The sequence below is a fragment of the Pleurotus ostreatus genome (genome assembly GCF_014466165.1).
Source record: "Pleurotus ostreatus strain PC9 chromosome Unknown scaffold_7, whole genome shotgun sequence".
Classification (NCBI taxonomy): domain Eukaryota; kingdom Fungi; phylum Basidiomycota; class Agaricomycetes; order Agaricales; family Pleurotaceae; genus Pleurotus; species Pleurotus ostreatus.
The window spans coordinates 2631939-2647176 of NW_023503162.1; the positions used below are offsets into that span (position 1 = coordinate 2631939).

The 15238-nt window shown below is 50.3% G+C and overlaps 4 protein-coding genes across 4 annotated transcripts; 2 read left to right on the forward strand and 2 right to left on the reverse strand.

The window, feature by feature from the left end:
• Nucleotides 1-5541: 5541 nt before the first annotated feature.
• PC9H_010149 (uncharacterized protein) lies at nucleotides 5542-6200 on the reverse strand (the record flags this gene model as incomplete). Its single annotated transcript, XM_036779643.1, has 3 exons — nucleotides 5542-5688; nucleotides 5738-5830; nucleotides 5883-6200. 3 exons carry the CDS (start codon nucleotides 6198-6200, stop codon nucleotides 5542-5544), a joined length of 558 nt encoding a protein of 185 aa, XP_036629032.1.
• A 376-nt stretch (nucleotides 6201-6576) lies between these two features.
• PC9H_010150 (uncharacterized protein) lies at nucleotides 6577-7787 on the forward strand (the record flags this gene model as incomplete). The annotated part of the gene is made up of 7 exons (XM_036779644.1): nucleotides 6577-6597; nucleotides 6657-6738; nucleotides 6785-6921; nucleotides 7046-7193; nucleotides 7243-7351; nucleotides 7401-7460; nucleotides 7517-7787. The coding sequence occupies 7 exons, from the start codon at nucleotides 6577-6579 to the stop codon at nucleotides 7785-7787; spliced, it is 828 nt and encodes a 275-aa protein (XP_036629033.1).
• A 4121-nt stretch (nucleotides 7788-11908) lies between these two features.
• PC9H_010151 (uncharacterized protein) lies at nucleotides 11909-13729 on the forward strand (the record flags this gene model as incomplete). The annotated part of the gene is made up of 4 exons (XM_036779645.1): nucleotides 11909-11933; nucleotides 12094-12119; nucleotides 12177-12835; nucleotides 12889-13729. The coding sequence occupies 4 exons, from the start codon at nucleotides 11909-11911 to the stop codon at nucleotides 13727-13729; spliced, it is 1551 nt and encodes a 516-aa protein (XP_036629034.1).
• A 173-nt stretch (nucleotides 13730-13902) lies between these two features.
• On the reverse strand, nucleotides 13903-14963 carry PC9H_010152 (uncharacterized protein; the record flags this gene model as incomplete). The annotated part of the gene is made up of 6 exons (XM_036779646.1): nucleotides 13903-14074; nucleotides 14131-14219; nucleotides 14279-14425; nucleotides 14477-14614; nucleotides 14673-14780; nucleotides 14838-14963. 6 exons carry the CDS (start codon nucleotides 14961-14963, stop codon nucleotides 13903-13905), a joined length of 780 nt encoding a protein of 259 aa, XP_036629035.1.
• Between the last annotated feature and the right edge of the window lie 275 nt (nucleotides 14964-15238).

The window sequence follows — 15238 nt, forward strand, 5'->3', positions numbered from 1 at the left end:
AAAAATGGGCTCCAATAAAATGGGAGTAGTAAGCTGGAACAAAGGAAATCATATGGATACCAGCCATGCTATTGTGTCTTGGTGACTCAGCAGGGAGATTTTAGAATGGAGGGGAAAATTTAGAATGGAAGGGAAAATTTAGGAGTGAGGAAGTTTTCAGGAATGGAGAGGGAAACTTGGTGCTTTTGTAAGAAGCCTCAAGGGAAAGGGTAACAGCAATTATGTATTTTTTTTGTAAGAGATGCTGAAATGTTTGGGGGATGGTAGCACTTCGTACAGCGGCCCGTTTTCACCTAGGGAAAAGAAGAGATTGAAAATGTTGCCGTACTTTCTATATGTTTTCGCCTCGTAGATTTGACCTGTATTTAATGTGTTAGAATATCAGAGAAATATGGGGTTTTATCTGTGTGCTCACCGTCAAAAAGGGTCTACTTCTGGTCAATGTTTTGCTGTGCGCCAAACTTGGAGAAAAGGAACCCTTTTCATTTGCTTACTCCTGAGTGAAAGGGGCCTCTCCTCTCCAGGGTTTTCTCCTCATCAACAGCGTAAGTTTCCTAATAACTTTTCAAGCTACACTAATGTATAATTATTACTCTGTCATAGCATAAATAAAACCTTGAGTTCTCTCTATCTTATCATCGGTGAGGAATTGATTGTTTTGTAATATATTTTCACCCATATAGAACTTATTCTTTTCTTTTGTCTTTTCTTCTGGTAAAAACGTAGCGAGTCGCTGAGTGAGACGTTGAGCGAGTCACTCAGCGTCTCGCTGACACGTCGCCTACCGCCTCACCCACTTGGCCGCATATGTGACTGACCACGCTTCCAGTGCGCACTTTCGTGACTGGCGACACGCCCTCGCTGAGGTGGTGACTGGCGACACGTCCTCACTGAGACGGTGAGTGTACAGGACGTCGTATATCCTCCAACTTGTCGACGGCAACTCGAATACGTGCACGACGTTGACAACAACGAGACAGCGACTCCGAAGGGCGGCGTCTTTCGTGGTCTGCGTGCCGAGGCTCGGGAATTTGTGGTTGTCAAATGGACTTGAATGGTCCGCGCGCGCTGTCCATCACAGCGAGTAAGTTGTCTACCACATATTTACAATGTTGTCTGACTCACCTGCAACGGTTCAAAACTTGAGCCCGTGGCATACCCCAACTCCCTCTCAACTTCCGCCTGCTGCAATGGATCATCAAGACGCGTTACACGTGAGAGAGGTGCGTCAGATTCCTCGTTCTGTGGCTTTATAATGGTAGGCGCGCCAGGCCGATGAGGCGAGATAGGATATGTATACATTTGATTTCGTCGCAACGGTGGCGCTGAAGGCTTTATGCAGGTGACGGATAACGCTGGCCATCAACGTTCAACAAGAACCCTACAGGCGAGAACAATCGTAATTGTGCTCGGGAACATAGGACTCGGGTGACGTGACTCACTTGTTTGTTTGTCACTGACGTCTAACACTGATTGAGCTCAGGCGCCAATCTGATGTTCATCAGACCGAAGACCAGTGAGTATTTCAACATCGTCAAATCGTCGAGTTCTCTAACCTCAATCAAGGCTAGGATGGTCAGCCGGGTCTGCCATTGTTCCATATGCATCAAGCTTACCGTCCCTGGGACCAACGAGGCTGGTTATTTGGTTGATCGATGAACATGGTTGAAACATAACCGCAAGGAAACTCGCCGAGCAACAGTTACCCGAGCTCGTTCCATACTTCGTGCTAGGGACGACTCGCTACTGCAACTGAGTTCTGACCACACGCAGCCTGCTCACCCCCCACCCACATCAGCGCGTGCCCAGGCGCTGTCCCGTAAACTCACAGTGATTGGGACCATTCAAGATGAAATCGCTAGAGAGCACCGAATGCTGGACAATCTTATGGAGCGAGTTCCCCACGACAAGCAGGCGATTGAGAAAGCCTTTTCGACTTTGCGGAAACTGAAATCTCGGGGAGCTGAGCTGGAGGCTAACTTACGACTATCGGGGAAACGTATACGACAATTCATTGCTGTTCAAGTTCTCCACAATGAAACGGACCACGATATGAAACAGTTTGTTGCGGCATTAGCGCGCAGCGAAAAAATATTGAAGCGAGCTCAACTTGAGAGGGAGGAGGAGAATGTTCGTCGCGCAGAGGACCCGGGGTATTATAACACAGGTAAGACAAGTGATCTAAACTACATTGGTATTAATGGTGCATCTAGATCATCACTTCGCTAGCAAGTTCGGGACACTCGATCCCATTCTCCAGCTATGGATGTTTATCGCGCTTGTATGCAATGTGTCCGTCGGCCTATCCCATAAGGGCTGTCAGTTTTTGCTTTGGATGATCCACTACATCATTCAAACGTGCTTTCTGGCTCTTGTGGAATCCATCGAACAACTTCCTGGCGTGCTGAGGGAAATGCTCACAGGCAGCTGGCCAAGAGACATTCGAACCGTCCGGCAAACCTTTCAACTCGACGCCAAGGAAACAATCTACGCTGTATGTCCATCGAAGAGCTGCCACCAGACGTATGCACCGGATAGAGCCGGGGGATCAGACATCTACCCCCCATCATGCACTGCCATTTCCAACAAGCAAACCGGGGCTCAGTGTGGTGAAACTCTTTGTCGGGAGCGACGGATTGCAAAGAGAGTTGTATGGGTCCCCATCAAGCCATATATAGTATTTGACTTCAAGGATTGGCTTTCGAGCCTCCTGTCTCGACCAGGTTATGAAACGGTAATGGACGATGCCTGGAATCATATGTCCAATCCCACCAGCAAGGACGTCATCAGCATATTTCAAGCTGAAACTCTCCGGAACTTCCATGGACCGGACGGCCGCCATTTCGGCGATGGCGATGGTGAAGGACGATACGTATTCTCACTTTGTGGTGACTGGTTTAATCCCCTTTCCAACAAACTTGGCGGTAAGCACATTTCGTGTGGGGTAATGATGCTGGTCTGCCAAAATCTGCCTCCTCATTTGAAACACCGTCCCGAAAACGTCTTTGTCTTCAGCATCATGCCTGGCCCTACGGAGGTCAAGTTAGTGGTTAACCCGTACTTAACCCCCCTGATCAATGTCTTCCTCTTATTCTGGGATATCGGCGTTCGATTCTCTCGGACCTTCAACCACCCACACGGCAGGTGTGTCATGTGCGCGCTTATCTGTGTCGTACGCGACTTGCCTGCTGCTCGCAAGTTTGGTGGTTTTGCTGCTTGTACTCACACCTTCTACTGCGCCGTCTGTTTATGCCAACTTCCTGGGTCCGTTCCGCCATCTTTGGATGTTGATCTCGACGCCACCGTATGTCCGTCCTGCGACTGCATCATGCCCCAACATGCCTTCGGATGCTGGAATCTTGCTAGTTGGCAGCGGCGCGAAAATTATCAATGTCGTGCTCAGGCAGAAGCGTTTCACTCCGCGCCTGACAACTCTACAGCCCAGAGCTTGTTTGATCAGTCTGGAGTTCGATACAGCAACCTTCTAAGACTCCCTTACTTTGACCCCACCCGCTTCATCGTCATCGACTCCATGCACAATCTATTCTTAGGACTCCTCAAGGAACATTTTACGAATATCCTTGGCTACAATGCGAAGTCCAAGAACGACCACTCTCAGGAACAGTTGGAGGGTATACTGCCCCATCCCATCGAACCAAGTGACTTGAATCCTCTTCCCACAAAAGAAACCGAAAGGGCCAGTGTAGAGAAGTTGCTGAGGATGCTCCAACGCCCAATGAGTGCTCACCCAACGGAGTGGTGGCAGGATCATTACGCAGGCTACCACCTTGCTGCCCTAAAGTATGTGTGCCAGGCGCTGAAACTTTCATTCCCATCTGGACCACATCCAAAGAAGGCAAGTCGCGCGAATTATTCAGTGTTATTAGTCGCCTGGGTGAGTAGGGTTGCCCTGTCTTTGGTACACCCTTTAATTCTACGATGTAGCGTCAGAGTCGAAATGAAGCTATCAACGAAGCAAATAATCACGACGATGAAGATTCTGATGGGGACAACGACGACTCAGTGGATATTCGCAGACTAGATCATGGCAATGTCATGTCTAAAAGGGAGATGGAGGAACTGTGGAGGGACGTAAAGAATACCACAACACCGTCGTGGCTTACAACCGTTCCATACAACCTTGGGGACCATACGGGTAAGCTAAAGGCAGACCAATGGCGAACGGCAGCAACTGTCTACTATCCCATCACATTGACACGGCTTTGGGCAAAGCGTTCCGATGCATCACAATCACCTCAAACAAGAAAGCAATACACGAAACTCTTGTCCCTCACGCTATCACTTATTTCAGCTGTCAATATTGCCACATCTCGCAAGACTTCCCAATCACACGCCGACGAGTACCTGCACCATATGACAGCCTATTACGAAGGGCTTAAAGGCATATTTCCAGAATACGTCTGCCATCCTAACCACCATCAATCTATGCACCTTGCTGAGTATCTTTTACTCTATGGGCCGGTTCACGGTTGGTGGACATTTCCCATGGAGAGAGTTATTGGCAAGCTCCAGCGGATTTCTACCAATTACAAAGAGGGTGAGCCTGATCCTTGCTCGTTATGGTGATTTGGTCTCAATTTTCTAGGGGAATACGAACTCACCATTGGGAGGACCTGGCACCGCCGCAACAATCTTACAGCATTGTTCCTCAAGTCTGTCGATGCATCGTCGCAAACTATCCAATACTGCGCCGAGATCTTTGGGACCCTGATTTCAACTGGCACACGGGGGACCTTGATGTCTGACGGAACTGGAATTCAGGCTGGGCCTAGCCACGCGCTCAGTCGACACGCTAAGGCACTTTCCCCTGAACTTCGGCGCCTCTTTGGACAGCTTCCTGACCCCAATCCTCCCTACAAAGTCGACTTCATCGGTAGTTTAACCATTGACGGCTTGCGATATACCACCTTTGCAAAACATAAGGGCAACAGCACTGTCTTACTCTGTGATCAACATGGCTGCGAATTCCCTGCTAGAATAGAGAACATCATCAAGACTGAAGGTCAGCAAATTGACGAGGCATGGATTGTTGTGCGCCGGTACAATAAGGCCGCCATTCCAAAGGACCCCTTTGCTGACTGGCCCCATGTTCGTGCCAGGATGGTTGAATCTGCTGCCAGCACTTCACCCGAGCTTCTGCACTCATCCGCCATTCAGAGTCACGCGGCGATGTGTGAAATCCCATGGGACGAGAGAGAGATCTCAGTCGTTGTTTCATTGAACCATGTAAGGGTCAACCGTATCAATCCTGCGTGCTTTCCTCACTCATCGCCTTCAGGTCCTTTTACTACCTGCTGCAGATGACAGTAATGAGGACAACGAAATGATGGATATCGACAACGACACCTGATACTACTCAGTGCAAATCATGTTCAGTGATGCTTCATATACAACTTGACCTATGCTATGGATGAATAAAAATTCGGTGGACAGTCAGTTTGTGTATTGGCGTGAACATATCAGCGTGAATTCATTGCAAGTATGAGTACATGAGACAAATTTGGGATAGGCATGAGTAGATTATTCAACATCCCTCTCCAACTCCTCTGCAGCGTCCTTGTTATCCTTGCGAGCACGCTCAGATGTGTACTTGAGATACGCCTTAAGCATGCTTTTCACAGGCCAGTGGCCATCATACTCGTCTAGGAAGTTCCACTTGCGAGCCATCTAGTACGGGGACGGATTAGCTGCAGAGTGGATGACATTGCCGACTTACCTTCGCACATATCATGTCAACCTTGGTTTTATCCTGGAACTTGAAACTGACTGACAGGTTCAGAGCAACCTGAGACGCCTTACGGACGGCGTTCTGAGATAGTGGTGAGCATGGACCCGAGAATAAAGGTAACAAATCTACGTACAAGGATGTCATCGTATGTCTCCTCTTCCCACATCTCAACTTTCAGGAGTCGTTCCTTCAAAGGGAAGCCGCCGGTCTCAGGGCGTCGTCCAGGCTCTCCGATAGGCTTTGGGATCTTGCCTTGGGCACCACGGTCATTAGTGCCATCATTGGACGAGGTCTCAATATTGCTGCCGCTGCCACTCGCATCACGTCGGGGTCGTTGATTCTTCCTCTGCCCCCCGTTGTTCTCCTCCTTCCATGCCTCCAAGATGTCGCGGGTAAACTCCATCTGTGCGGAGATCACAGGAACAGGTGAGCGGGCAAGCGTAAAGGACATGTCAGATGAGAGGATGGGGCGAGGAGTAGTCACGTAGGCTGAAGGCATCCCAATGACTGATGATCAGAGCTGAAGGTAGCCGTTTCTCGCTTGTTTAAATGTCAAACTTACTGTTAATGCCCTTTGTTCCAATATTCAGGATGCCGACTCACCACCATTGGCTTGGCGCGATAGTCACGCAGTTCATCGTAACAAAGCACTACCATTGACCGCAAGTGCATAAACGTGTTGTTCACCAGGTCGATGACATCATCAACATCCTCATGTTGCTTTGTTCCGATATTCTTTATATTCCGTGTGACAGTGAGGGTTGCAAGTCGCTACTCACTGCTATCCTTAATCACCAACTCCATATTCCCCACTTTGACTGTACAGTATGCACATATTCGGACGCAAAGTACGCTCGACGTGTCCTTATTCTCTCTCTGCACATAATTGAAGATCTTTGACACTCAGCCGCTCAAAGAACTCAAGGCATGCAAGAGCCCAACTCACGGCCTGCTCTTCTCCGAAGGCGGCCAGTTTCTCATCACAGGAAGTAAGTCGCCGCCATTATTTCCTCAGTACTTTCTAACCTATGCTAGGTAACGACGAGTGTGTGCGAGTGTGGGACATGTCCAAGTCCTCCGCACTATGCATCCAGACAATCCGACACCCCCAGGAGAAATGGGGTCAAATAACGTCTCTCATCTGGGCTCATCTTCCCGCACCCGTACATGGCGTCGGTTCTCTGGCTTTGTGCATTGGCTCTGCCTGAGGGAGTATCAGTGTCATTCCATTTTCAAAGGAGACGGTGAGTCACTTGATAGGCGTTGTGTGCTACTTATTTACCTTGAAATTGCCAGGGCATGCTATCCACCACTGCACTCTCTACCACTGCCGCTTTTGCGTTTGATCATCCCGTCGAAAGCATGGCATACGACAAACACCATCAGCGACTGATCGCTGCAAGTCAGTTTGGTGTCATCAAAGCCTACACCCTCACGAGCTCAAGTGAGTCCATCGTATTCTATTCTAACTAGCGACTACTAACTCCCTCCAGGTAACGCACAGCTTCTATGGCAAGTGCCTTCTTTAAACGCAATGCCCAAGGACCTTGCTTTCTTTGGTGACGATAAGGTCGTCGCTTTCTTGTTGCAGAGTGGCGAGATGTAGGTTCGCTTAGTTGTCTCCTACTAGCTACTGATTGATTATTGGTAGGGTTTGCTTGAGTGTGGCAACCGGAATTATTCAATGGCGTAAGAAGCTCTTGGGTGCCATGTATGTTCAAATATACCTTTACCCTCACTTGTGTACCACTCACCGATGCATCTTAGCGGACATGCGACTCTCTCCCGCGACTCCACCAAGTTGTTGGTAAACAACTTATCAACAAACAACTTCGAGCTTTATGCATTTCCCGAAGACACACTCACACGACAATTCGCCATTCCGGACAAGGGTACTCGACACAAGATTAAGCAAGGGGTGTTTGCAGGCGATAACGATGAGTTCGTTATCTGTGGCAGTCTCCATGGTAAAATATATGTGTTCAACGCGGAAACTGGTGCCTGCATTGAGGAGCTTCAACACAATCGAAGTATGTAATTGCTTTCTCTTCTCCCAGAGTACTAAGCCTGAAGCACCTAGATGGGATGGCTTCCATTCAGTCAATCACGGTAAGTGCACTCATCTTGAACCTGTCAGTGGGAACTCAGCAGTTCTAGTATCACCGCGCTGCACAAGGCCATTTCATAGCAAGCGCATCGACTGCGCCAGGTTCCCCGTCGACAGGTTCTGTTCTTCTGTGGAAGAAGGTGCGTTGTCGAATCCCCCGGGATCTAGTATTTGCTGGACACATATTTTAGTCCACACAGGCACCTCCTACGAGAGCTACAATGGGCCTCTCCTCAAGCTTTACTTATCTCTTCGACGCTCGTACAATGGTGTTGTTACTTGCATTATACATCACACACCCATCCTGGATGATTCACGCATCTGAGGTACGACATCCTACTGATAATATGGCTTCTACCTAAAACCAAGGTTTCAAGGTTTACGAAGGCGCGACCTCACACTTCAAGGAGCTCGGTGATCGTGTTGGTCGTTGGGTATAATCCATTCACTTGTGCTCTCACGTCATGTGTAGTGTATCTTCATTCCAAATGCTTCGTCTCGCGCAGGCATAATTGACATCAATATATACGGTCTTCATTTAACTCAGCTACACAACATGAACTACCGCGTTGCCTTCGTAAACGACGATGGCCAAATATCTCCTTCATGCGCCATTGCATCCATGACTCAGGCCTTTGCTGAGATCGTCCTGAGACCGTGCCATCGCCGCCTTCAACGTCTGTGCTTCGCTAGGATCCTCGCACATCGTCCTGAGGCCGTCCAACTGGGATCTTGAGCGTCAGCTTTTCCAGACATGCGAATCGACTCCAACATACATCCACGATGCGCTAGAAATACGAGGCAGTCAGTTGATAATTCAAGCGAGTATAGGAAGAAGACGACGACGGTGATGACGGTAGGTGGGAAGCAAAACGAAGAGGCGAAAGAAAGGGAACTCGAACAACGAGAACCAATGCGAGCAATAACACCAGCGTCAACGACGAAACAAGAACGACGAAACGCAGAGAAGGGGGGGATAGGAAATGAAACGAAAAAATGAACGAAGACGTACCCATGTTACCAGAAGTCGACGAGCCGTTGGATGCTAGATGGTTGGCGAAGTAACTGCCGAGAGGTAAGTTAGACGGCTTGTGAATAAGTATTTTAATTGCTTACTTACCTTGTGGATTCATCAGGTAACGACGACGCGGGCTACGGTTGCCACGATGGTAGGTATGGACGAACGAACTGAACACGCAGTCCATGCGACGAGGACAGTGACCTCGCGCGCGACACGTAGGGAATAGGCCGGTTATCGTCGTGTACAACGCATGCTAGAAAGATGTAACACGATAAGTAGGTAGATCAATAATAAACATGTTTAACACAACTTACCTCCCCAACCGTCGTCAACACCAACGCACTAACCAACCAACCAACCAACCAACAACGACGGCTCCGACGACGAGAGGATGAAGGAGAGTACGTACCTCGTTATCGTTTTATGCATCATTCATCATTTGTTTATTCGTTCGTGTTGTGTATGTTGTGGCTGATTTTCTTCTCGGGTTTGATTTGTAGATGTGCGCGCGTTCGTGGTTCGTGGGTCTGTTTATGGTTCTGGTTCTGGTTATGGATACGGGCTGATATAGGGTCTTTTTAACTCATGGCGTACCTTTTCGCTGGCCGTGTTATCGCCCATGCACCCATCGCTCTCAATCGAACTGGGATCCCGCGGCCTATTCTCTCTCGTCTCTGGATCCACGGCACCGTCTTCCCGTCTTCGTTTCGAGATCCAAGCCTGTGGACGCGTTTGGGAACGTGGAATCACTCCAGTCGAGTCAAGTCCGCGCGGCCTCTCTCAATTTCTGGGAATATCTTGGACTGTGCACGCGATACGATACCAGATGGCAGGGAGTTCTGGAGCACGCGTCAGTGTCCCTGAATCACTCGGTGAGTCCTCAATCATCTACGCGTTTTAAGGACTCCGTTGAACGGCTCGCATACCGCAAGCATGCATCTCAGCTAGGCAACGCTGAGCTCGTGTACGCTGGTCTGGACGTCCTCGGCTCTACTCCATGGATAATAAATAGGCCCGTGTTTGACGCCGTCCTCGCCGTGTGGAACTCCGGCCTTCGTCTAGGGAAGATGCCTCCGGTGACGTTGAGCCTGAACGACCCCATAATCTTGATTTCCGTGGCCGTGCCTACCCCATCTCTCCCCATCTCAATCATATCGGAGATGACCTGTCTCGTGGCCTCCTCAAGTACTCCGAGGCTAAGCCGCTGGGTGAGCGTGGGCTTCGGTGGCTGAAAATTCACCTCGCCAATTCGACAAGGCCAGCTTTGATGAACGCGTCGAATTCGTTATGGATCGTCTAGATGACGTTTTCGATAGTGCGACTCGACCTTTGGAGGTGAGTTTTAATCTCCATGTCCGCAACCCGTCTGACCATTGCATCCATAGGGCCATCGATGGTGGACTCAAGCTGATGACCCATGGCAATGCCTGGCGCGTCGTATAGAATTACATGCTGCGGATCCACTGGGATTCATGTTGTCCATTCCTGTCCCTCAGGATGGTACTCGTCTATTTTACTTCATTTCCTTCTCTTTCATTTCGTTCGGTTGACTTGCCCCCGCCTTGCTTCTTCCGCCTGCCTTCCCGGTATCGTCTACCCTTCCGCCTCTCTTCCTCCACGCTCTACTTCCATGCCCACGCTCTACTTCCCGAATCTTACACACGGCTACAACACGGACGACGCGCTTGGACGCGATTCCATTGAATTGAATTAAATTCGACTATTCTCACCACGCGTCACGCGCGATAACCACTCACATCTTACCCACCTACCCCCGCACGCTCGAGGGCCGCACTTCCTATCAAGTGATTGGTTTTGGGATCAGGCGTTTGGGATTTGGCGCGTCCATCGCCCTATATCCTCACTCCGAATGCTGTGCTGTCTCCCGCAAATACACGGACGCCTCTACCCTTCCACTCCCATCCTACCCATCCTACACTTCGAAAAATCCCGAAATACGCCCGCTTAATTCGAGGGGTCGTACGTCCTACTTTTAAACACACGCAGGTTATACCGGTTATACAAACGGACACATTAACCGGACGTGGACGCGGGCGCGGATGCAATACACACGCAGGGAATCTCAAGCGTCAGGCTTCAGGCGTATCGACGCGTGGATTCGTGTACAGAATACGGATGCTATATACCGGGGAGATTTGATACAATCTCAGGCCTCGGTCACCTCTCAACTCCCTTCGCCTACCTACAGCACTCCTTTCGTCGCTAAACCCACTCGCTTGCGCTCACTAATCCCGCTCCGTTCGACACGACTCGGCGTTCTATAGTAGATGGCCACGGCCATAACTGCAAATGATTGTGTTGTTGTTCCAACTGACACTGTGTAGTAGTTAACGAGTAAGTCACCCTGCCTTGCTTGCCATTCTTGTTGACTGATTGTTTGCTCGTCATTCACAGATTTCACAAAATAAATGACATTGAAAATGACACCACCCGTCTTACATTGCCACTGAGCGCACATCCCTACTAATTTAGTGGCGACTCTGCTCGTTTTTGCCCTAGTCGTCAAGCCCGTCGTTAACAGTCCCCGTTGTAGCCTTGCAGCAATTGAGGCCATCCTGAGTTTTGAGTGAACCGTTCGTGAGGGCGTGACCGCCGCATCCCTTGTCGTGACTGACCTGAGAGTGAACTGAGAGCATTGCCTCTCCTTCATACCATTCTGAGCCGTCTCCCTTTATTGTCTCCTTGATGCCAGCACCTGCAGGTAGTGCTGCTTTAATGGGCGCGTGAGTAACGGGGCAAATGCCGGCGGCCCTAAGGGCATACCATGTCCTGCGGTGTGCAACGTGGCATACATGATGGCGGGGGGCGTGGAATGCAAAGGGGATGCGACGGACTTTTCGCTGGGATTTCAAACACCAAGCTGGCGGCGATGCGAGATCGTCATGTGAATCAAACGATCACATGATCCACTGTGAAATCAACAAGCTACAAAAAGCGGCCACACCGCTACTCACACCACCGCTCACACCCACACCACCACTCACACCCACATTCAAATCTGTCCTACACCATGCAGGGGACGTTGAGTCGAGACGGTGAGTAGCTTCCGCAATCTGTAGCGACGCCGGTCATGTCCTGCCTACAAGCCCCTCCCTGTTTGCCTCACCCCTGGGGCTAGAGGGCGATGCGCGTTGGTGGGACGCGACGGCAGCACGCGCCTACCCTTTTTTCCATGCTGACTCCTCATACACTTAGATACAGCGCGTTCCGCACAGCGCAAGGTGAGATTGCCCACCTGCCAACTCCATTGCAGTGCGCTGATTACTCGAACCTCGTAGCTTCGCTCCGGGAAGGAGTTCAGCCCCTACAAGATGCCTCTAGATTTCGCCTCCCTCCTCAAAAACTCTGAGAGCACCTGCATCCCCATGGAATATGATGAGAGGCCTCAACCCTCACAACAGCTTACGCCTTGCAGCAACTCGAAACTTGACGCACCTCACGAAACCCAGGAAACTAGCACATTCCATGAAGTTGCGGCGTTCGACCACCCATCCAAAGCCTTACCAAGCGTGCCCCATGAAATCTTGGGGCCGGACACGCCCTGCAAAATCCTACAACCCATTGCCCTGCCCATGGCTTTGGACGACGCCCCAATAAACGACAGCCTGGACCCAAAGAATGACGACCCAGGTTTGGGCCGTCTCAGGCCCTCTGCCGAACTAGTGCCTGAGAAGCAGCGCTATAAGGCTTATAAAAGGAGGATGGCCAGGATGAAGGCCTACGGGGAAGGGGTCCGCTCGTCCTCTGCAAAGAAAAGGGCCGAGGCTGCAGCATCCTCCCGCCGTCAGGCAACAACTCTCTGTAGCAATAGGCTCCCGGCTTTGAGGGATGGGTACGCTGCCAAAATTGCCCGCAGCAGCGTCAAGGATTCAGCCCAAAACTGGACGGCTCAGGGACTGTTAGAAAATGGGTTTAGCCTGGTGCAATGGGATGGACGGTGCGTGCATGTATCATATGCCAGAAAGCCTCCTAATTGATAGGCACCTCTAGCACTCCTCGGCCACTAGTAGATTCTGGTGGGCGTATATTTGCAGTGCTCGCCGGGAGGCCCAAGGACCCATCCTTTGAGCATGACTGCCAAGCCATGTACAGCTCAATGCAGGCCGAATTGCGTGGATTCCACCTGAAAGAGACTGATACGGTCCATCGCCGCGGCAACTTTCCAGCACTGGCTGTGGGGGTATCCTATGGAAACGGCCAAAGACAACCCATGAGGCTCATAGCTGGAGAGACTAGCCCCCAGGCCCCTGGGCTTCAACGCCTACTAAACAACCCTGCCGTCCAGCGGGTAGCTGCTTATGGGGACTCCGCATTTCAAATGTGGGCTCCTAAGCTGTACAATCACTACAGGACCCACGTCGAAAAAATGTACGACGCACTTCCCCACATACGAAGAAACTTCTCCAAATCGGTCTTCCCTTGCGCAACATTCAACTTTGGGCCTAGGGTACAGACCATTCCGCACAGGGACTCGCTCAACCTTGGGTACGGCTGGTGCAGCATCACCGCCCTTGGTTGCTTCAATCCCACCGAAGGGGGTCATCTAATTCTGTGGGATGCCAGGGTGGTTGTGGAGTTTCCTCCTAACTCTACCGCTCTTATCCCCTCGTCCACCATTCTTCACTCCAATATTGCTGTCGGCGTCAAAGAAGAGCGAGCATCTTTCACTCAATATTGCGCCGGTGGAATTTTTCGCTGGGTAGATAACGGCTGCAGGACTCAGTTGGATTTCCAAAAGGCGGACCCTGCCAGCTACTGCGCTGCCATGGAAGATAGATTAGATGGCTGGGAGAGAGGGCTCGCCATGTACGAAGTACTTCGTGACATATAGGACTGGCTAGGGGACTGGGCTTTTACAATTCTCTTTGGACTTTATTTGATCTTAGTTTGTTTCGATTACATCTTACATCCCATTCATCTCATTCATTACCATTAGAACGATCTGTGTACAAGAATAGTATCATAGGAAAAGCATTCAGCCATGAACACTACAAGTCTGGAGCTTCAAAGGCTGTCTCGATACTCGGTATGGGCAGTAACCATCTTTGAGATGATCTCGGAGAACCCAAGAATGGGTCGGCCTTCAGTCATGGCCCCTCGGCACAGAGGACAGGTGGCGCGGGTGTCGAACCAAGTCTCGACGCAAGCGGAGCAAAAGACATGACCACACTCGACCCTGCATCAAGGCGTGATAAGAATTGCTCAGAACCGACTATGTTCAGAGGAACTTACACGCATGGGCGGGTCATGAATGAGGTGCATACGACACACCGAGCGAACTCTGCGAGGGCTTCAATTACACCCCGTTTTTGTTCTGTTTCCTGAGAGACATCAGATACAAATGTAGGAGTAATCCATGTTCAAAAGGACAAGGACATACCAGGGCCAAGCCATCGCGGAGGTTCTCAAGCACAGAGCAGGTAGCTTGCAGCTCATTGCAGTTGGCTCTGAGGCGGTCGCAGTCAGACTGGATACCTTGGTTGATCCTCGTCAGGCTTTGATGCTCGACACGCATAGTGGTGTGCATCTATTTGGCAGTCAATCTGGAGTATTTGGGATGGCATGCTGCAATCCTCACCTTAAGGAGCGAGCGGTACGAGTTCTGTAAATGACCGTTGGTCAACCGGAGCTCATTGATTGTGGCCTTCATGTCATCAAAATGGCGGCTAGAATCGCCTTCGAGGCAATCGAGTTTCTCCTTCAAGGATCGAAGTTCCTGACGAACACAAACCATCAAGAGGTCATGTATGCGTAGAGAAAAAAAGTCAACTTACAGTACGATGGCCTTCTTCGCGATTCTGGGCATCAGTCACAGTAGCTTGATGGGCAATTAGAGCCGCCTCGGCCTGCTCTATAAGGCAAGACAAGGTCCAATCACTAGACTAAGGAAGAGGTTAGTTGGTGTCTGCACACGATAAGAACTGGATGAATTTGCTCACAGCCTTTGCAGCCTTCAGTTGGCCAGCAAGTTGACCAAGTTCGGCGGCATAAGCATCCTCACCGGCTCCGAAGCCTCGTAAAGTGGCCTGGACAGATTCATCGCGGTCGTTGGTGGTATCATTCATGGAGAATGTGTTAAAGCAGGGGAATTGGATGAGATGGTAGAAGACAGGTGTCGACAGTGCTTTTGGAACGAGTTGAACACCGTATATATAGCATTCAAGGAGGTGAGCTTGGAATTTCGTCATAAAGGGATGGTTCACGTACTTGATGCTCCTTCAGCCACCAATACGCTGCGGCATGAAACGTTAAGTTTGCCTCAATGTCAGGGTTACACCAAGGCGTGTTCAACAATGTGGGTGTACGAGTGGTGCCCTGTGCAGTCTTGTCAAAGAGCTGC